Raw genomic sequence first — 23,231 nt, 5'->3', positions numbered from 1 at the left:
CAACAGAAGCGGAGGGGCGGAGATGAGCGGGGCATAACATCCCGACCACCTCCTTCCTTCCGCATTGTGGGCGGCCGCAGGTAAGGAGAGGTTCCTCGTTCCTGCGGCGTCACACATAGCGATGTGTACTGCCGCAGCAATGAGGAACTACATCGCTAGTTGCAGCGTCAACGATATTAGAAAATAGGAGGGCATGTCACCAATGAGCGATTTTGAACGTTTTTGCAACGATTCAAAATCGCTCATAAGTGTCACATGCTGCGATACCGTTAATGCTGCCGGATGTGCGTCACTAACGACGTGACCCCAACGATAAAACATTAACGATATCGTAGCGTGTAAAGCCCGCTTAATACCTTGAAGATGATACCTAGACATTTTTTAGAATTGCACAATGGTGATTCTTCTTTATTCAAGGTAAAAGGCATTGATCATATCATTACAGGCATACGTGGTGGGAATGTGATGAGGAGACTGGCCCAACAAGAATGCAAATGGATATAGACTTTGGACACTGTGTATCCTAAAGGTCTAAACGAAACACTTAGTTTTGAACCATTTCTTCATTCAAACCAATAATAATTGATTTAATTTCCCCATTTATTTTTCTTGATATATATTTATATTTATATTATGTATATATAATACAACAATAGGGTCCTGATGTGTCGCCTTGACCACTGGTTTTAATCTGTTTGATTTGTCTTTTAATCTTTCATCATATTTTTATTGTTGTCAGAATTGCTTTATTAATTTGTGTATAATTATTAATACTATTCATACATATCTTTTAGTATATGAACATGAGGATGCGTTTTATCTCGGGGCTAATTTGGGACTTCTGGATGCAGATGAATACAGATGAAATTAAAATGAAGAGATATGAAGATAAAGACAAGAAAGTGACGAGACACATATGGTCTTGTTCATTAGGACTTATTTAATGTTCACTTTTTATATATTTTTTATGCATGGGTGTGGGTGTGGGTAATATGATATATTCAACAATGGTAATGTTTAATATATTATTATATTTCTTTTTACATCATATTCACATCACTATCACATTATCTTTATATGCTACACGTTTCCATTTTGCAACATACACTTTTCATCTAGGTTATTAGGATCATTTTTATTTAGTTTAGAAAAAGAAAAAACTGAGTTTTGTAAAGCCTTGCATAATCAAAGACAGACACATCCCCAATAATTTATATAATGTTTATTAGAAAACAGATAGGGGCACTGTCATGTAAGTAGAGACATAAAATACTGACAATGATTTGGAAAAAAGAATCGGGGAAGTCCCATACTAGGACCTCAACAACAGCATATTGTATAAAAGAGTATTAGCTCCAACTTTACTGTATAGTAATGGCCCAAACAATCAGTGAAGGGAGGGGGCCCGATAGGGCACACACAGTAAGGGGGACATATATCATTATTCAAAGCTAGAGCAGTGCTTACCCATATATGTTGCCAATATGAACGCCGTGTCAGTGGTCCAGGTAATGGAAGGGGAATCCCCGACGCGTTTCGCAGAAAAGCTTCCTCGGGGGGCAGTCTGTCTTTGATTATGCAAGGCTTTACAAAACTCAGTTTTTTCTGTTCCTGGGCTGGTGGGAGGATACAGTAGTTTTTGGTGAAGAGGACACGGTGTGGAGCCCCCAGATTAGTTTCTGGGGGCGATACATTGATGATGTGATCATCATATGGTCTGGCACTGAGGAGTCATTTATCTCATTTGTGGGATATCTTAATAACAACAATCTTGGACTCAGGCTGACATACGAAATAGGAGGTGATAAGATCCCTTTTTTGGACACCTTTATCCAGAAAGATGTCAATGGACGGCTAAAGACGATCATCTATAGAAAACCTAATTCCACCAATAGTCTATTGCATTGGAAGAGTTTCCATCCAACCCCGTTGAAGAGAGGGATTCCCAAGGGGCAGTTCCTGCGATTACGCAGGAACTGCTCCTTGGCAGAGGACTTTGACAAACAGTCGAGGTGCCTGAGGAATAGGTTCATCCAAAGAGGATACCCTCTGGGAACAATAAATGCGGCCTATGAACATGCCTGGCAGAGTGAACGGACTAAACTGTTGGTACCTAGACAGAGAAATGAGGAGACTTTGAAAACCAGACTGATTGGTACGTTTGACGATCAGAATGGAAAAGTGATGGGGATTTTGAGAAAGTATTGGGGAATCCTAGCCAGTGACCCAGATATTGGTGAAGCAATCACAAATACACCATCTGTGACCTACAGGAGGGGCCGTACAATAAAGGACCATGTGGTCCATAGTTTATACACTCCCCCACAGAAAGCAGGGACCTGGCTAGATCAGAGAGAGATGGGGACTTTCAGATGTGGGAAATGTTCCTTCTGCAGATATATCACTCCATCAAAGGAATTTACAAGTGTGAGCACAGGGAGGACATACAGAAACAGAAATTTTGCCAATTGTAGGACGGAGGGAGTGGTCTATTTATGTACGTGTGTATGTCCACTCAACTACGTGGGGAAAACTAAAAGACAATTTAGAGTCAGGATAAGCGAACACCTAGGAGATGTGAGGAATAAAAGGGATACCCCCATCGCCCGCCATGTTAATGGCTGCCATGGCGGGGATATGGGAGTTCTCTCTTTTAGGACCATTGAAACTATACCGGTCCCGATGAGACGTGGTGACTGGGATAAAATAATTATTCAAAGAGAGACCCGATGGATTTTCTGGTTGCGAACAATACATCCGGAGGGCCTCAATGAGCAGTTGAGCTTTGTAAGCTTCATTTAATTTGATTTAATACAGGACAAATATAGCCAGGATACACATAATAGCCCTTCTAATGGAAGGAGAGTGTTTAAAATGAGGCTACTTATACATAATTAGCTAGTATGGGTATCATCTTATATATATGATCAATTTTAAAGTCAGATTGACGACAGGGTAGACCAGTGATCTAATTAGAAATGACTGTCTCCTATGGAGTCCTTAGAAGTTCATAGTTCTCCGGGGAAGATCAGGAAATGTACGGGTGCAAACCTAAATAACCAGGCATTGGGGGTATTGGGATCCGAAAGGGAGGGGGCAATTATAACCAGGATGTGATAAAGGTTCCGGTATGGTGTCTGGGGATAAGTTTTTATGGAGCACATAATCAGAAGGGTATATAAAAATATAGTGGTCAATAAGGGCGCTAGAATATACTGGGGCCCTCATAGACCCTAAACGCTTAAGAAATGTAGCTCCCCCCATAATGGGGACATGGGTTTCTTCTGATATTATGCATACTGTGAAAACCGGAAGTAGGGCATCCTGACGCCGGCCTGCAAAAGATGTATGAACTTTTGCCAGTACAGGAAGTGAGGTAATTGGATTACTTCCCACATAAGGATAGTGTGGAAAGTGGAGGCCGGATGTGACGCCCCCCAGCATGATGATAAGCATCATATGCATAGTAACGCCTTGATTGTTAATCATATGACAGCCGGGAGGTGTGTCATCGTGCGTCACGTTGTGGGCGGTATTGATTGACGTCAGACCGCATAAACCACGCCCCTCCCTTTCTTCCCTCCCCCCTAGATGACCGGCAATGAATGACAAACCGGAAATGAGGCAATATGACGCTGACGAGGAGGGGGATTTAAACTTGTCAGCGTTCAGCATTAAGCTAGGCGCCATTATCCATGCACCATTGATATGCGGCCAGCCTCAAGACCCATACAATGAGATACCTGAGTAAGTACCCTTTGATGATATGGATCATTGATCTGACCTGGAGAATGTGAAGGAGCTGAGGAGGTGCTGAGTGGATTCTTATGTTGTTTTACAGCTGACACCTCACTGAGGAAGCATGCATCTATGGTCTAAATAAGAACATGCAGTCCCAGACAATATCTGATTGTGAGTGAGTACTGGGCTTCACAAAATAGTCTGCTGATTTCTGTAAATTGATGAGAATGTGCTGGACTTACATGTATATGTATATACTTTCAGTGAGAACGACATTACCTTATTGAAGGACTGAATTACTAATTTTGGCACTATTGCAATGTGAGTAATGGCCCCATATAGAATTGCTTTGTATGGACTCCTAATGTGGTGATCAGTCATCTAATACAGACACATTGATAATTTCAGTCTGATATCTGCGCAACTGAGCCCTGAATAGCCCCTGATGAACCTCCGCTCGATTGCTGATCCAGGAGAAGAAACGCGTCGGGCAATGAGCTATGCCTAATGGCGAAGCAGTAGGCGATTTGGCTACAATATTTTCTGGTGAAATGGGCAGTGAGCTATGCCAATTGGCGAAGTAGTGGCGATTGGGCTACATTATTTACTGGTGATATGCAAAGTTTGATACAATATGGACAGCACCTTCTATTGGATTAACTGATTACGTATAATGCTGAGATGTCTATTTAAAATATCCGGGGAATTATAGACATTATATTGAAAATACCACTATTGAATGCCTGGGTGGATGCATGAGAACTTCACGAAATACTATACAAAGCTCTCATAGAGATCAGCAGCACGAATAATAGTGCCAGTATAGGGCAAGAAGGGTCAGTCCACGCTGGAGCAGGGGCGCCATAACGGTCATATATGTAGGGTGCCGACCCCTGTTGATAGGAAGGGTCACAATAGGGAATTGGCCCGGAATGCCCCCTATAATAGTGACTTAGTGTATCAAACTCACTCTGTTTTTAAGTTTGTACTTGTTGATTTATGAAATAAAGTATTGAATTTTATGGTGGGGTTTTTTCTGTGAGGTAATTTGGTTCTAAGACCCCCAAGTGATTGGTTGTAGGTTTTCTTGTTCATTAGGACTTATTTAATGTTCACTTTTTATATATTTTTTATGCATGGGGGTGGGTGTGGGTAATATGATATATTCAACAATGGTGATGTTTAATATATTATTATATTTCTTTTCACATCATATTCACATCACTATCACATTATCTTTATATGCTACACGTTTCCATTTTGCAACATACACTTTTCATCTAGGTTATTAGGATCATTTTTATTTAGTTTAGAAAAAGAAAAAACTGAGTTTTGTAAAGCCTTGCATAATCAAAGACAGACACATCCCCAATAATTTATATAATGTTTATTAGAAAACAGATAGAGGCACTGTAATGTAAGTAGAGACATAAAATACTGACAATGATTTGGAAAAAAGAATCGGGGAAGTCCCATACTAGGACCTCAACAACAGCATATTGTATAAAAGAGTATTAGCTCCAACTTTACTGTATAGTAATGGCCCAAACAATCAGTGAAGGGAGGGGGCCCGATAGGGCACACACAGTAAGGGGGACATATATCATTATTCAAAGCTAGAGCAGTGCTTACCCATATATGTTGCCAATATGAACGCCGTGTCAGTGGTCCAGGTAATGGAAGGGGAAGCCCCGACGCGTTTCGCAGAAAAGCTTCCTCGGGGGGCAGTCTGTCTTTGATTATGCAAGGCTTTACAAAACTCAGTTTTTTCTTTTTCTTTACTTGTCATGTTATACTGAGTGGCCGTTTATACTTGATTGGAACCCCATTTGTTATCCCTTTTAATCCTTCATTAATTTTTATTTAGTTTGTAGATACATCAATGTGTATATGCATAGTATTTATTGCATATACAGTACAGACCAAAAGTTTGGACACAGCTCCTCATTCAAAGAGTTTTCTTTATTTTCATGACTCTTTAAATTGTAGATTCACATTGAAGGCATCACAACTATGAATTAAAACATGTGGAATTAAATACTTAAAAAAGTGTGAAACAACTGAAAATATGTCTTATATTCTAGGTTCTTCAAAGTAGCCACCTTTTGCTTTCATTACTACTTTGCACACTCTTGGCATACTCTTGATGAGCTTCAAGAGGTAGTCACCGGAAATGGTTTTCCAACAGTCTTGAAGCAGTTCTCAGAGATGCTTAGCACTTGTTGGCCCTTTTGCCTTCACTTTGCGATCCAGCTCACCCCAAACCATCTCGATTGGGTTCAGGTCTGGTGGCTGTGGGGGCCAGATAATCTGGCGTAGCACCCCATCACTCTCCTTCTTAGTCAAATAGCTCTTACACAGCCTGGAGGTGTGTTTGGGGACATTGTCCTGTTAAAAAATAAATGATGGTCCAACTAAACGTAAACCAGATGGAATAGCATGCCGCTCCAAGATGCTGTGGTAGGCATGCTAGTTCTGTATGCCTTCAATTTTGAATAAATCCCCAACAGTGTCAGCAGCAAAGCACCCCCACACCATCACACCTCCTCCACCATGCTTCACGGTGGAAACCAGCCATGTAGAGTCCATCCGTTCACCTTTTCTACAAAGACACGGTGGTTGGATCCAAAGATCTCAAATTTGGACTCATCAGACCAAAGCACAGATTTCCACTGGTCTAATGTCTATTCCTTGTGTTCTTTAGCCAAAACAAGTCTCTTCTGCTTGTTGCCTGTCCTTAGCAGTGGTTTCCTAGCAGCTATTTTACCATGAAGAACTGCTGCACAAATTCTCCTCTTAATAGTTGTTCTAGAGATGAGAAGGTGTGTCCAAACTTTTGGTCTGTACTGTATATTTTTATTCACTTTTATACACATTGCATTCATCTTACACTGATTTTTTTTTTACTTATTCTTCACTTATTCTTCACTCATTTTTTAATTTTTATTTACTTTTCATGTGTGTATATCTCACATTTTTTGGGGGGATTTTTTGATTTTTATAGTATTATCCTATTCATTTATTTTCCTATTATATATGTTTCCTTATGTCCTCCCTTCATATGGATACATATTTGTGGTACATTTGATAACATCAGCACCCCTAATCCCATTCTACATACTTATGGCTCATGTTATCCTCAGTTGTATACTTTAATCTTCTTTATATATATGTCCGGTATGGAGCGCATGCACAGATTGGGAGAGCGGACGTCATGCTTGGAGGCGTCTCATACTCGGCACGGATCGGGTCATGTGATCGGCATCGCGTCACGTGTTTATCACGTGGCTCTGTGCTGGCCGCGTCACCTGCTCTGCTTCCAGGTGACGTCTCTGATCAGTGACGTCTTGCTGTCCTGGAGTCTGGCACACATGCGCCATGTAATTGTTCCGGCGGGAATTCTTTCCCCATTTGATTGGATACGGGTCCTTTAAATAGCATCGGCTTTTGCTGCTCCGGCACCATTCATTCTCCCCTGACGAAGGTACGCCAAAACGCGCGTAGGGTGGGTCTGGGATTGGTGTCAGCACAGCTGATACAGTCATGGCCTCAGGTAAACACCTTGGTTGATTTAAAGAACCATAAATATTATCTTATATTTTTGTCATTTGATCTCTGTGCAATCTTGCACATGTATTATATATGAGATACTATGGGATACTATGTATAATTAAAGTGCTGCTACTTTTTAACAATTACTATTTATTAATTAGCTATTTTCACTAGTGCACTTTATATTTTAGTAAATTGTAGCTGCTAGTTTGATTGTATTGATATCCAATATTTAATTGATATTACCAAATGATGGGCCATATTCTCATTGCACCTAAAAAAATAATTTGATACATATTTATAATCTTAATGGACTGTTTTGGTGCTTTATCGCTGTGTCTTGATCCAATCCCTTTGTTGTTATTTTTCCTTGCTGTTTTTATGTCTTTTGTGATGAACTAATAAAATTGTGTATTTTTACTATTTTTAATGGCTATTCTATGTGAATTGGGTTTTTGTTCAATTATAATAGCCTATTCTTAGTATAGTGATAGTCTACTGTGGACACACTATATATACATAGTGTGTCCACAGTAGACTATCCTTACATACATCCTTGTTGACATTATTCGGTTTAAGTTACATGTAGTCATAGCACGTGATCATGGCACATGACCGCCCGCTGTGAGGTTCAGGCAGAGACTGAGCAGTGATCAGTGATGACGTCACTCAGGTTAGCCGTGGCCACAGATGGAGGTTCCCACGGTCCACCACTTGTGACCGCAGGTAACTTAACCTCAGGTGACTTCAGTGACCTCACCTGAGTTCATTCACAGCTCATCACGCGACTCACTCAGTCTCTGCCTGAAACTCACAGTGTACATAAGAAATACTGTGTATAGAAGCGCAGAATAGGGTCTTACCAGGTAAGGTAACAGATAAGCCAAGGTAATTTCATTCACCTATTAGGGTTGTGCCAGTCACAACTCCTAAATGCACATAATTGATGGCGACAGCCGCAGCTCTGGAAAGCGAATTCAGATGTAACGGGGGAGATATCGGGTGTATGCCACACTATCACCAGAAAATCAGATGTTGATTATTTCACCTCTTTATGCTTTTATTCGGGTCGATGCATTTCAGAGAACTCTGTATCCTTGATCAGGACATCAAGGAAAAATCAACAGTCTACTACAGAGGAAAGAACCTATATATATATATATATATATATATATATATATATATATATATATATATATACTGTAGATATACACAGGGCTGTATTTTGCCTTCGTGCTGCCCTAGGCACTTTAAGTGGTCGCGCCCCTTAGTGACAACGTAAAACTGAGTTTTCGCACACGACATCTGTTTAAGGCAGATCTACTCTGTAGCACACTTTAAAAAGTATCAATAAGAAACGAACCCCCCCCCCAATGGGAATCACCACAGGCACATCAAAACATAGCATGAGTATAAAATATTCCCACCACAGCGTCCCCACTTATATACTGTGAATGTGACACTGCCCCTAATAAACACCACACTGCCCTCCCTTATAAACTACTGTATATCCACCACACCTTCCTCGATTATGAAATATTATTATTATTATTGTTTATTTATAGAGCACCATTGATTCCATGGTGCTGTACATGAGGGGGTTACATACAGAATACATGTACACGTTACAATAGACAGACTAGCACAGGGGGAAGAGGGCCCTGCCCTTGCGGGCTTACATCCTAAAGGATTTTGGGGAGGAGACAGTAGATGATATGATCTGTACATTGTGAGGAGGGAGCAGCATGATGTGAGGACAATGTCCCATGCATGCTGCCCCCTCCTCACAATATCCCATGCATGCTGCCCCCTCCTCACAATGTCCCATGCATGCTGCCCCCTCCTCACAATGTCCCATGCATGCTGCCCCCTCCTCACAATGTCCCATGCATGCTGCCCCCTCCTCACAATGTCCCATGCATGCTGCTCCCTCGTCACAATGTCCCATGCATGCTGCTCCCTCCTCACAATGTCCCATGCTTGCTGCCCCCTCCTCACAATGTCCCATGCATGCTGCCCCCTCCTCACAATGTCCCATGAATGCTGCCCCCTCCTCACAATGTCCCTTGCATGCTGCCCCCTCCTCACAATGTCCCATGCATGCTGCCCCCTCCTCACAATGTCCCATGCATGCTGCTCCCTCCTCACAATGTCCCTTGCATGCTGCCCCCTCCTCACAATGTCCCTTGCATGCTGCCCCCTCCTCACAATGTCTTATGCATGCTGCCCCCTCCTCACAATGTCCCATGCATGCTGCCCCCTCCTCACAATGTCCCATGCATGCTGCCCCCTCCTCACAATGTCCCATGCATGCTGCTCTCTCCTCACAATGTCCCATGCATGCTGCCCCCTCTTCACAATGTCCCATGCATGCTGCTCCCTCCTCACAATGTCCCATGAATGCTGCTCCCTCCTCACAATGTCTCATGCATGCTGCCCCCTCCTCACAATGTCTCATGTATGCTGCTCCTGCCTCACAATGTCCCATGCATGCTGCTCCCTCCTCACAATGTCCCATGCATGCTGCTCCCTCCTCACAATGTCCCATGAATGCTGCTCCCTCCGCACAATGTCTCATGCTTGATGCTCCCTCCTCACAATGTCCCATGCATGCTGCTCCTTCCTCACAATGTCCCATGCATGCTGCTCCCTCCTCACAATGTCTCATGCATGCTGCCCCCTCCTCAGTGTCCCATGCATGCTGCCCCCTTCTCACAATGTCTCATGCATGCTGCCCCCTCCTCAGTGTCCCATGCATGCTGCCCCCTTCTCACAATGTCCCATGCATGCTGTCCCTCTCCATGAGCTCCTAATGCTGCCTTCCTCTTTTCCATAATGAGACCTTCATGTTGCCCCACTCATGCTAAGACCACCACACTAACGCTTATGCTGAGACCCCCCCACACACACTACCCCACTCTTGATATTGACTCCCCTACATTGCTCCACTCCATACTGATCCCACACATGCTGCCCCTTCTTCACAATGAGCTCCCAATGCTGCCCCCTCTTATTCTGAGTCCTTACACTCCCCCCACCCAATCGATTTTGTCATTGCACTATCCCTCATCCCTTGTCCTCTGTCTCTAGCATTAGCCCCTCTCTCCCACTCCCCCAGCATCAGCCTCTCTCCCCCAGCATCAGCCTCTATCTTCCCTCAGCATCAGCCTCTCTTCCCCAGTCTCAGCCTTTGCCTCCCCCCAGCCTCAGCCTGCCCCAGTCTCCGCCTCAGCCTCCCTCCAGCCTCCCTCCAGTCTCAGCCTCAGCCTCCCTCCAGTCTCAGCCTCAGCCTCCCTCCAGCCTCCCCCCAGTCTCTGCCTCTGCCTCCCTCCAGCCTCCCCCCAGTCTCTGCCTCCCTCCAGCCTCCCCCCAGTCTCAGCCTCAGCCTCCCTTCAGTCTCAGCCTCAGCCTCCCCCCAGTCTCAGCCTCAGTCTCCCTCCAGCCTCCCCCCAGTCTCAGCCTCCCTCCAGTCTCAGCCTCTGCCTCCCTCCAGCCTCCCCCCAGTCTCTGCCTCCCTCCAGCCTGCCCCCAGTCTCTGACTCTGCCTCCCTCCAGCCTCCCCCCAGTCTCTGCCTCTGCCTCCCTCCAGCCTCCCCCCCAGTCTCTGCCTCTGCCTCCCTCCAGCCTCCCCCCAGTCTCTGCCTCTGCCTCCCTCCAGCTTCCCCCCAGTCTCAGCCTCTGCCTCTCTCCAGCCTCCCCCCAGTCTCAGCCTCTGCCTCCCTCCAGCCTCCCCCCAGTCTCTGCCTCTGCCTCCCTCCAGCCTCCCCCCAGTCTCTGCCTCAGTCTCCCTCCAGCCTCCCCCCAGTCTCAGCCTCTGCCTCCCTCCAGCCTCCCCACAGTCTCAGCCTCTGCCTCCCTCCAGCCTCCCCCCAGTCTCAGCCTCTGCCTCCCTCCAGCCTCCCCCCAGTCTCTGCCTCTGCCTCCCTCCAGCCTCCCCCCAGTCTCTGCCTCTGCCTCCCTCCAGCCTCCCCCCAGTCTCTGCCTCTGCCTCCCTCCAGCCTCCCCCCAGTCTCTGCCTCTGCCTCCCTCCAGCCTCCCCCAGTCTCAGCCTCTGCCTCTCTCCAGCCTCCCCCCAGTCTCAGCCTCTGCCTCCCTCCATCCTCTTCCCAGTCTCAGCCTCTGCCTCCCTCCAGCCTCCCCCAGTCTCAGCCTCTGCCTCCCTCCAGCCTCCCCACAGTCTCAGCCTCTGCCTCCCTCCAGTCTCAGCCTCTGCCTCCCTCCAACCTCCCCCCAGTCTCAGCCTCTGCCTCCCTCCAGCCTCCCCCCAGTCTCTGCCTCTGCCTCCCTCCAGCCTCCCCCCAGTCTCTGCCTCTGCCTCCCTCCAGCCTCCCCCCAGTCTCTGCCTCTGCCTCCCTCCAGCCTCCCCCCAGTCTCTGCCTCTGCCTCCCTCCAGCCTCCCCCCAGTCTCTGCCTCTGCCTCCCTCCAGCCTCCCCCCAGTCTCTGCCTCTGCCTCCCTCCAGCCTCCCCCAGTCTCAGCCTCTGCCTCTCTCCAGCCTCCCCCCAGTCTCAGCCTCTGCCTCCCTCCATCCTCTTCCCAGTCTCTGCCTCTGCCTCCCTCCAGCCTCCCCCAGTCTCAGCCTCTGCCTCCCTCCAGCCTCCCCACAGTCTCAGCCTCTGCCTCCCTCCAGTCTCAGCCTCTGCCTCCCTCCAACCTCCCCCCAGTCTCAGCCTCTGCCTCCCTCCAGCCTCCCCCCAGTCTCTGCCTCTGCCTCCCTCCAGCCTCCCCCCAGTCTCTGCCTCTGCCTCCCTCCAGCCTCCCCCCAGTCTCTGCCTCTGCCTCCCTCCAGCCTCCCCCCAGTCTCTGCCTCTGCCTCCCTCCAGCCTCCCCCCAGTCTCTGCCTCTGCCTCCCTCCAGCCTCCCCCCAGTCTCTGCCTCTGCCTCCCTCCAGCCTCCCCCAGTCTCAGCCTCTGCCTCTCTCCAGCCTCCCCCCAGTCTCAGCCTCTGCCTCCCTCCAGCCTCTTCCCAGTCTCTGCCTCTGCCTCCCTCCAGCCTCCCCCCAGTCTCTGCCTCTGCCTCCCTCCAGCCTCCCCCAGTCTCAGCCTCTGCCTCCCTCCAGCCTCCCCACAGTCTCAGCCTCTGCCTCCCTCCAGTCTCAGCCTCTGCCTCCCTCCAACCTCCCCCCAGTCTCAGCCTCTGCCTCTCTCCAGTCTCAGCCTCTGCCTCCCTCCAGCCTCCCCCCAGTCTCAGCCTCTGCCTCTCTCCAGTCTCAGCCTCTGCCTCCCTCCAGTCTCAGCCTCAGCCTCCCTCCAGCCTCCCCCCAGTCTCTGCCTCCCTCCAGCCTCCCCCCAGTCTCTGCCTCCCTCCAGCCTCCCCCCAGTCTCAGCCTCAGCCTCCCTCCAGTCTCAGCCTCCCTCCAGCCTCCCCCCAGTCTCAGCCTCAGTCTCCCTCCAGCCTCCCCCCAGTCTCAGCCTCCCTCCAGTCTCAGCCTCTGCCTCCCTCCAGCCTCCCCCCAGTCTCTGCCTCTGCCTCCCTCCAGCCTGCCCCCAGTCTCTGACTCTGCCTCCCTCCAGCCTCCCCCCAGTCTCTGCCTCTGCCTCCCTCCAGCCTCCCCCCAGTCTCAGCCTCTGCCTCTCTCCAGCCTCCCCCAGTCTCAGCCTCTGCCTCCCTCCAGCCTCCCCCCAGTCTCTGCCTCTGCCTCCCTCCAGCCCCCCCCAGTCTCTGCCTCTGCCTCCCTCCAGCCTCCCCCAGTCTCAGCCTCTGCCTCCCTCCAGCCTCCCCACAGTCTCAGCCTCTGCCTCCCTCCAGTCTCAGCCTCTGCCTCCCTCCAGCCTCCCCCCAGTCTCAGCCTCTGCCTCTCTCCAGTCTCAGCCTCTGCCTCCCTCCAGCCTCCCCCCAGTCTCAGCCACTGCCTCCCTCCAGTCTCAGCCTCTGCCTCCCTCCAGCCTCCCCCCAGTCTCAGCCTCTGCCTCCCTCCAGCCTCCCCCCAGTCTCAGCCTCTGCCTCCCTCCAGCCTCCCCCCAGTCTCAGCCTCTGCCTCCCTCCAGTATCTGCCTTTGCCGCCTCCCCCCCCCGCATGCGCAGATCTCTGGTCTGCATTAGAGACACTCCCACGCTCCTTATGAATCCACTTACCTGCTCCAGTGCCCGCCGCCATCTTCCTGGCTCACGTGAGTATCCTCTTCTGACACCGGCTTCCATCACGGCGTCCTCCGCGGCGTCCTGCTGTGAGCTCTGCATGTGACGTCCACACAGCAGTGGACGCAGCACAGAGGAAGGAGCTGATTGGCGCGCGCCTGTGACCCCGGAAGTGCAGGCGCCGGCAGTTCCGGGGTCAATCAGCTCCCTGTGCTCGGCTCGGCGGGTTTTCATGTTGTGCAAATACAGATGAAGCCGCTCAGGAAGCAATGAAGAAAAATCCATGGAGGAATGTAATTAATGAACATTTCTTCAGTTTTAAAAACAAAAAGGAATGTTGAAATAATGAATTTTAATTAAATTAAGTAATATTAATTATTGGTGGGGAGTGTTGATGTGCACCATATATTTGTATTCCTTAGTATAGTGATTCTAGCTGTGAAGGTTCAGAAAGCGAGTGCCAGAGCAAAGCAGGAGTGCGCATGCGTGAGGGGTAACAGGAGTTCAGGTCCATGGGAGAGAACCACACCGCGCATGCGTGGGGGTTAAAAGAGTTCAGACAATGGGAATTTCCTCACTGCGTCTGCGCAGATTACGGAAAGTTCACAAGCTTCAAACGAGAAGCCCCCCCGCATGACTACAGTGCGAAGGACAGTGCCGGAATAACCACACAGAGAACCCCATAATCACGCACTCCATCCCTCAATTAGAAACATGAACCATTAGCATCAATCATATACAATTTATAGTTATATAAATGTATAAATATAAACATTATTAAAATGAAACATATTTAAAAGTCGAGACCTGAATTAAGATAAATTAAAATTAATATAATATAAATAAATAATATAAAACCAAGAAATCTATTAAATTGAGTAAAAATAGATCAGTAAAATAATATTAATAAAACAAATATGTCACCTCATTAAAACCTATAGGCTTCAAAGTGTTTAATTTGTATATCCAGAATGTTTCTTTTGTACTTAATACCTCCACTCTATTAGGGGTATTAAGAGGGATCTGATCGATGGGGTCACCCTTAAAGCCATATTTTGATTATGAACTATCCTACAATGCCTAGAGAGACTGTGTAGTAAAAAAACTGTTTTAATATTCCGCCTGTGGGAATGAAGTCTGTTGTGGAGTGTCTGAGAGGTCCTACCCACATACTGTTTATTACATTCGCATGGAGTGTTTAAGAGGTCCTGCCCACATACTGTTTATTACACTCGCATGGAGTGTTTGAGAGGTCCTGCCCACATATTGTTTATTACACTCGCATTCTATCAGGTATACAATAAAATAAGACTGGCATCTGAGAGGGCCCTTTATCAGAAAATCTTCCGAACAGAGGAAGAGCAGAAGAATTTCCTCTTATGTTGGATGTTGGATTGACTTACAGAATAAACAGTTTTTTGAAAAGTATCAATATGAGCCTGCTTGCAACACAGAGTTCATTGTACCTTGTAGCTTCAGGCGCCACAGGGTACTGCACCTCATCTAGGGTGCAGTATTCATCTTGGATATGGAGGAGGTCATCACCGGTAAACCACCATAAGACATCCAACACATGACATGGGAGCTCTTTCACTGGGACTGGGCAAGGGTAGGTGCCGGGGGTGGCCATCATGAGGTATGGGACCTCCTGCCCACTGGTTCAGCAACCCAGGAGGCGGGGCACCTTCAAGGGAAGTTAGGAGCCAGCTCACACAGAATTCAGTGAGCGCCAGGTCAGCACCCAGGAAGGGGGTCGAGAAGCCATCAGGAAGAGACGTCAGGAAAAAATGACAGAATAGAAAGGGGCCCATGGTCTGGAGGTGGAGATTCAACCCAGGTTCTTAGGAATAAGGGGAATCCCAGGGTTCGCGAGGAGTGCAGCAACCACCGATGACCCGTTCAGAAGCTGGGGTGGAGGGAAGACCACTAGAGAGGACACACAGAAGGAAGCATCGGCTTTGACCCCCTAACTATCCTAGATTGGCTGGAACTTCTCAACCTGCGGGGGGCTACAATATTTCTCAGGGTAGTGGCCCTTCTAAAACTGATACCCGGATGAGTAGGCATAACATCCTTTAAAATAGGATCTTTTAATAACATGTTCCAATGTTTTTCCAAAACGTTTCTAATAAAAACACTGTCATTTCTGTATGTGGTAATGAAATTTGTCGTGAAATCATGCAAATTACTGGATTCATAAAAAGCAGTTCTGGGTTTAAATTACCTTGGCTTATCTGTTACCGTACCTGGTAAGACCCTGTTCTGCGCTTTTATCCACTGTATTTCCTATGTACACTGTGATGATCAGGCACAGACTGAGTGAGTCGTGTGATGAGCGGTGAATGAACTCAGGTGAGGTCACTGAAGTCACCTGAGGTCAAGTTACCTGCGGTCACAAGTGGTGGACTATAGGAACCTCCACCTGTGGTCGCAACTGACCTAATTGACGTCACCACTGATCGCTGCTCAGTCTCTGTCTGAGCCTCATAGCAGGTAGTCATGTGCCATAATCGCTCACTGTGACTTTACATGTAGCAGAGCTTGAATTCAACTTATCAATAAAGAATTCAATTTAGCAAAGATTGAAATAAGAGTGTGAAGGGGTCACATACATACGCAACAGGGGTCACATACATACGCAACAATGGTTTACGAAAACCGTCCACTGACACCGCACCTCATCCAGTGTGTGCACGCCAATATAGGACTACACTGAGGAGCTGACCATGTGACCCCTGACTCCTCCCCTCCATGTGACATCATCACAGGTCCTGTAAGCACAGAGCAGCCATATATCTAGTGTGCGGCTCTGCAGGTGGAGGTAGGTGCAGGGTATTATATATCTAGTGTGCGGCTCTGAAGGTGGAGGTAGGTGCAGGGTATTATATATCTAGTGTGCGGCTCTGCAGGTGGAGGTAGGTGCAGAGTATTATATATCTAGTGTGCGGCTCTGCAGGAGGAGGTAGGTGCAGGGTATTATATATCTAGTGTGCGGCTCTGCAGGTGGAGGTAGGTGCAGGGTATTATATATCTAGTGTGCGGCTCTGCAGGAGGAGGTAGGTGCAGGGTATTATATATCTAGTGTGCGGCTCTGCAGGTGGAGGTAGGTGCAGGTTATTATATATCTAGTGTGCGGCTCTGCAGGTGGAGGTAGGTGCAGAGTATTATATATCTAGTGTGCGGCTCTGCAGGAGGAGGTAGGTGCAGGGTATTATATATCTAGTGTGCGGCTCTGCAGGTGGAGGTAGGTGCAGGTTATTATATATCTAGTGTGCGGCTCTGCAGGTGGAGGTAGGTGCAGGGTATTATATATCTAGTGTGCGGCTCTGCAGGTGGAGGTAGGTGCAGGGTATTATATATCTAGTGTGCGGCTCTGCAGGTGGAGGTAGGTGCAGGGTATTATATATCTAGTGTGCGGCTCTGCAGGTGGAGGTGGGTGCAGGGTATTATATATCTAGTGTGCGGCTCTGCAGGTGGAGGTAGGTGCAGGGTATTATATATCTAGTGTGCGGCTCTGCAGGTGGAGGTAGGTGCAGGGTATTATATATCTAGTGTGCGGCTCTGCAGGTGGAGGTAGGTGCAGGGTATTATATATCTAGTGTGCGGCTCTGCAGGTGGAGGTAGGTGCAGGGTATTATATATCTAGTGTGCGGCTCTGCAGGTGGAGGTAGGTGCAGGGTATTATATATCTAGTGTGCGGCTCTGCAGGAGGAGGTAGGTGCAGGGTATTATATATCTAGTGTGCGGCTCTGCAGGTGGAGGTAGGTGCAGGGTATTATATATCTGTGTGCGGCTCTGCAGGTGAAGGTAGGTGCAGGGTATTATATATCTAGTGTGCGGCTCTGCAGGTGGAGGTAGGTGCAGGGTATTATATATCTAGTGTGCGGCTCTGCAGGTGGAGGTAGGTGCAGGGTATTATATATCTAGTGTGCGGCTCTGCAGGTGGAGGTAGGTGCAGGGTATTATATATCTAGTGTGCGGCTCTGCAGGTGGAGGTAGGTGCAAGGTATTATATATCTAGTGTGCGGCTCTGCAGGTGGAGGTAGGTGCAGGGTATTATATATCTAGTGTGCGGCTCTGCAGGTGGAGGTAGGTGCAGGGTATTATATATCTAGTGTGCGGCTCTGCAGGTGGAGGTAGGTGCAGGGTATTATATATCTAGTGTGCGGCTCTGCAGGTGGAGGTAGGTGCAGGGTATTATATATCTAGTGTGCGGCTCTGCAGGTGGAGGTAGGTGCAGGGTATTATATATCTAGTGTGCGGCTCTGCAGGAGGAGGTAGGTGCAGGGTATTATATATCTAGTGTGCGGCTCTGCAGGTGGAGGTAGGTGCAGGGTATTATATATCTGTGTGCGGCTCTGCAGGTGAAGGTAGGTGCAGGGTATTATATATCTAGTGTGCGGCTCTGCAGGTGGAGGTAGGTGCAGGGTATTATATATCTAGTGTGCGGCTCTGCAGGTGGAGGTAGGTGCAGGGTATTATATATCTAGTGTGCGGCTCTGCAGGTGGAGGTAGGTGCAGGGTATTATATATCTAGTGTGCGGCTCTGCAGGTGGAGGTAGGTGCAGGGTATTATATATCTAGTGTGCGGCTCTGCAGGTGGAGGTAGGTGCAGGGTATTATATATCTAGTGTGCGGCTCTGCAGGTGGAGGTAGGTGCAGGTTATTATATATCTAGTGTGCGGCTCTGCAGGTGGAGGTAGGTGCAGGGTATTATATATCTAGTGTGCGGCTCTGCAGGTGGAGGTAGGTGCAGGGTATTATATATCTAGTGTGCGGCTCTGCAGGTGGAGGTAGGTGCAGGGTATTATATATCTAGTGTGCGGCTCTGCAGGTGGAGGTAGGTGCAGGGTATTATATATCTAGTGTGCGGCTCTGCAGGTGGAGGTAGGTGCAGGGTATTATATATCTAGTGTGCGGCTCTGCAGGTGGAGGTAGGTGCAGGGTATTATATATCTAGTGTGCGGCTCTGCAGGTGGAGGTAGGTGCAGGGTATTATATATCTAGTGTGCGGCTCTGCAGGTGGAGGTAGGTGCAGGGTATTATATATCTAGTGTGCGGCTCTGCAGGTGGAGGTAGGTGCAGGGTATTATATATCTAGTGTGCGGCTCTGCAGGTGGAGGTAGGTGCAGGGTATTATATATCTAGTGTGCGGCTCTGCAGGAGGAGGTAGGTGCAGGGTATTATATATCTAGTGTGCGGCTCTGCAGGTGGAGGTAGGTGCAGGGTATTATATATCTAGTGTGCGGCTCTGCAGGTGGAGGTAGGTGCAGGGTATTATATATCTAGTGTGCGGCTCTGCAGGTGGAGGTAGGTGCAGGGTATTATATATCTAGTGTGCGGCTCTGCAGGTGGAGGTAGGTGCAGGGTATTATATATCTAGTGTGCGGCTCTGCAGGTGGAGGTAGGTGCAGGGTATTATATATCTAGTGTGCGGCTCTGCAGGTGGAGGTAGGTGCAGGGTATTATATATCTAGTGTGCGGCTCTGCAGGTGGAGGTAGGTGCAGGGTATTATATATCTAGTGTGCGGCTCTGCAGGTGGAGGTAGGTGCAGGGTATTATATATCTAGTGTGCGGCTCTGCAGGTGGAGGTAGGTGCAGGGTATTATATATCTAGTGTGCGGCTCTGCAGGTGGAGGTAGGTGCAGGGTATTATATATCTAGTGTGCGGCTCTGCAGGTGGAGGTAGGTGCAGGGTATTATATATCTAGTGTGCGGCTCTGCAGGTGGAGGTAGGTGCAGGGTATTATATATCTAGTGTGCGGCTCTGCAGGTGGAGGTAGGTGCAGGGTATTATATATCTAGTGTGCGGCTCTGCAGGTGGAGGTAGGTGCAGGGTATTGTATATCTAGTGTGCGGCTCTGCAGGTGGAGGTAGGTGCAGGGTATTGTATATCTAGTGTGCGGCTCTGCAGGTGGAGGTAGGTGCAGGGTATTGTATATCTAGTGTGCGGCTCTGCAGGTGGAGGTAGGTGCAGGGTATTGTATATCTAGTGTGCGGCTCTGCAGGTGGAGGTAGGTGCAGGGTATTGTATATCTAGTGTGCGGCTCTGCAGGTGGAGGTAGGTGCAGGGTATTGTATATCTAGTGTGCGGCTCTGCAGGTGGAGGTAGGTGCAGGGTATTGTATATCTAGTGTGCGGCTCTGCAGGTGGAGGTAGGTGCAGGGTATTATATATCTAGTGTGCGGCTCTGCAGGAGGAGGTAGGTGCAGGGTATTATATATCTAGTGTGCGGCTCTGCAGGTGGAGGTAGGTGCGGGGTATTATATATCTAGTGTGCGGCTCTGCAGGAGGAGGTAGGTGCGGGGTATTATATATCTAGTGTGCGGCTCTGCAGGTGGAGGTAGGTGCGGGGTATTATATATCTAGTGTGCGGCTCTGCAGGTGGAGGTAGGTGCGGGGTATTATATATCTAGTGTGCGGCTCTGCAGGTGGAGGTAGGTGCGGGGTATTATATATCTAGTGTGCGGCTCTGCAGGTGGAGGTAGGTGCGGGGTATTATATATCTAGTGTGCGGCTCTGCAGGTGGAGGTAGGTGCGGGGTATTATATATCTAGTGTGCGGCTCTGCAGGTGGAGGTAGGTGCGGGGTATTATATATCTAGTGTGCGGCTCTGCAGGTGGAGGTAGGTGCGGGGTATTATATATCTAGTGTGCGGCTCTGCAGGTGGAGGTAGGTGCGGGGTATTATATATCTAGTGTGCGGCTCTGCAGGTGGAGGTAGGTGCGGGGTATTATATATCTAGTGTGCGGCTCTGCAGGTGGAGGTAGGTGCGGGTTATTATATATCTAGTGTGCGGCTCTGCAGGTGGAGGTAGGTGCGGGTTATTATATATCTAGTGTGCGGCTCTGCAGGTGGAGGTAGGTGCGGGGTATTATATATCTAGTGTGCGGCTCTGCAGGTGGAGGTAGGTGCGGGGTATTATATATCTAGTGTGCGGCTCTGCAGGTGGAGGTAGGTGCGGGGTATTATATATCTAGTGTGCGGCTCTGCAGGTGGAGGTAGGTGCAGGCTATTATATATCTAGTGTGCGGCTCTGCAGGTGGAGGTAGGTGCAGGCTATTATATATCTAGTGTGCGGCTCTGCAGGTGGAGGTAGGTGCAGGCTATTATATATCTAGTGTGCGGCTCTGCAGGTGGAGGTAGGTGCAGGGTATTATATATCTAGTGTGCGGCTCTGCAGGAGGAGGTAGGTGCAGGCTATTATATATCTAGTGTGCGGCTCTGCAGGTGGAGGTAGGTGCAGGCTATTATATATCTAGTGTGCGGCTCTGCAGGTGGAGGTAGGTGCAGGCTATTATATATCTAGTGTGCGGCTCTGCAGGTGGAGGTAGGTGCAGGCTATTATATATCTAGTGTGCGGCTCTGCAGGTGGAGGTAGGTGCAGGGTATTATATATCTAGTGTGCGGCTCTGCAGGTGGAGGTAGGTGCAGGGTATTATATATCTAGTGTGCGGCTCTGCAGGTGGAGGTAGGTGCAGGGTATTATATATCTAGTGTGCGGCTCTGCAGGTGGAGGTAGGTGCAGGGTATTATATATCTAGTGTGCGGCTCTGCAGGTGGAGGCAGGTGCAGGGTATTATATATCTAGTGTGCGGCTCTGCAGGTGGAGGTAGGTGCAGGGTATTATATATCTAGTGTGCGGCTCTGCAGGTGGAGGTAGGTGCAGGTTATTATATATCTAGTGTGCGGCTCTGCAGGTGGAGGTAGGTGCAGGGTATTATATATCTAGCGTGCGGCTCTGCAGGTGGAGGTAGGTGCAGGGTATTATATATCTAGCGTGCGGCTCTGCAGGTGGAGGTAGGTGCAGGGTATTATATATCTAGCGTGCGGCTCTGCAGGTGGAGGTAGGTGCAGGGTATTATATATCTAGCGTGCGGCTCTGCAGGTGGAGGTAGGTGCAGGGTATTATATATCTAGCGTGCGGCTCTGCAGGTGGAGGTAGGTGCAGGGTATTATATATCTAGTGTGCGGCTCTGCAGGTGGAGGTAGGTGCAGGGTATTATATATCTAGTGTGCGGCTCTGCAGGTGGAGGTAGGTGCAGGGTATTATATCTAGTGTGCGGCTCTGCAGGTGGAGGTAGGTGCAGGGTATTATATATCTAGTGTGCGGCTCTGCAGGTGGAGGTAGGTGCAGGGTATTATATATCTAGTGTGCGGCTCTGCAGGAGGAGGTAGGTGCAGGGTATTATATATCTAGTGTGCGGCTCTGCAGGTGGAGGTAGGTGCAGGGTATTATATATTTAGTGTGCGGCTCTGCAGGTGGAGGTAGGTGCAGGGTATTATATATCTAGTGTGCGGCTCTGCAGGTGGAGGTAGGTGCAGGGTATTATATATCTAGTGTGCGGCTCTGCAGGAGGAGGTAGGTGCAGGGTATTATATATCTAGAGTGCGGCTCTGCAGGTGGAGGTAGGTGCAGGGTATTATATATCTAGTGTGCGGCTCTGCAGGTGGAGGTAGGTGCAGGGTATTATATATCTAGTGTGCGGCTCTGCAGGTGGAGGTAGGTGCAGGGTATTATATATCTAGTGTGCGGCTCTGCAGGTGGAGGTAGGTGCAGGGTATTATATATCTAGTGTGCGGCTCTGCAGGAGGAGGTAGGTGCAGGGTATTATATATCTGTGTGCGGCTCTGCAGGTGGAGGTAGGTGCAGGGTATTATATATCTAGTGTGCGGCTCTGCAGGTGGAGGTAGGTGCAGGGTATTATATATCTAGTGTGCGGCTCTGCAGGTGGAGGTAGGTGCAGGGTATTATATATCTAGTGTGCGGCTCTGCAGGTGGAGGTAGGTGCAGGGTATTATATATCTAGTGTGCGGCTCTGCAGGAGGAGGTAGGTGCAGGGTATTATATATCTAGTGTGCGGCTCTGCAGGTGGAGGTAGGTGCAGGGTATTATATATCTAGTGTGCGGCTCTGCAGGTGGAGGTAGGTGCAGGGTATTATATATCTAGTGTGCGGCTCTGCAGGTGGAGGTAGGTGCAGGGCCGGCTCCAGGTTTTTGTGGGCCCCATCCACACGCAGACACGCACATACAGATACATGCACATACAGGCAAATGTATACATACATATTTAAAGAGAAATTCAGAAAAATACATATAAACAGACATAAATCTATACACAGTCATACACACTGACATACATAGATATAGCCATTATACACACACACAGATACATTAGAGGATTGAATATAGGGAGGCCGGCAGCAGCCTCACTCACCTCCCCGCTTGTCTCCTGTCCAGATTCTCCCAGGCATGGGGCTGTACTGCATGATGGCCGTCACTAAGGCTGCTTTCACACTACGTCTTTTTAACATGCGTCATGAACGTTTTTTTGCTGTAAAAGCGGATCCTGCTTTTACAGCAAAAAACGCATGCTAACGCATGTGTTATTTTGCAGGATCCTGTCACTGGATGTTTAGGGGCGGGCATTGGAGTCATGTGATCGGGAGTGAGGGGAACTAAACATGCCAGACTGGGAGCCGGCTTCTTACAACTGCGGAGGTTCGTAACCAAGGTAAACATCGGGTAACTTGCTTGGATACCCGATATTTATCTTGGTTACGAGCGTCTGTACACGTAACCAACGTAAACATCGGGTAACTAAGAGAAGTGGTTACCCGATATTTACCTTGGTTACGAGTGTCCGCAGCTCTCAGGTGGGAGAGAGAGACAGGAGAGGGTGGGGGAGAGACAGAGAGAGAGAGGGAGGGATGAGAGGGTGGAGGGAGAGGGTGAGAGAGGGAGGAGAGAGAGGGACTGATCACCCGAGACTGGTTTCTGTGCATGCTCAGTAGAGCAAGCAGGATCCTGCCTATCAGTATGCCAGCGTTCACATGCGCTTGTGTGCTGTTTAGTCAGG

At 48.7% G+C, this 23,231-nt stretch overlaps 1 protein-coding gene and 1 pseudogene across 1 annotated transcript in view; one reads left to right on the top strand and one right to left on the bottom strand.

Annotated features, from left to right (window-relative positions):
* Positions 1-23,231, bottom strand: part of LOC142259030 (uncharacterized) — a 276,422-nt pseudogene that overhangs the window by 39,041 nt on the left and 214,150 nt on the right.
* Positions 1,485-23,231, top strand: part of LOC142259021 (uncharacterized) — a 204,635-nt gene continuing 182,888 nt past the window's right edge. The window contains 2 exon segments of the mRNA XM_075331558.1: positions 1,485-1,508; positions 1,600-2,497. Coding sequence (XP_075187673.1) covers positions 1,485-1,508; positions 1,600-2,497 — 922 coding nt within the window.

Source organism: Anomaloglossus baeobatrachus (genome assembly GCF_048569485.1).
Source record: "Anomaloglossus baeobatrachus isolate aAnoBae1 chromosome 5 unlocalized genomic scaffold, aAnoBae1.hap1 SUPER_5_unloc_22, whole genome shotgun sequence".
Classification (NCBI taxonomy): Eukaryota; Metazoa; Chordata; class Amphibia; order Anura; family Aromobatidae; genus Anomaloglossus; species Anomaloglossus baeobatrachus.
The sequence above is the reverse complement of the archived record's forward strand: the minus strand, read 5'-3'. Positions and strand labels throughout refer to the sequence as shown.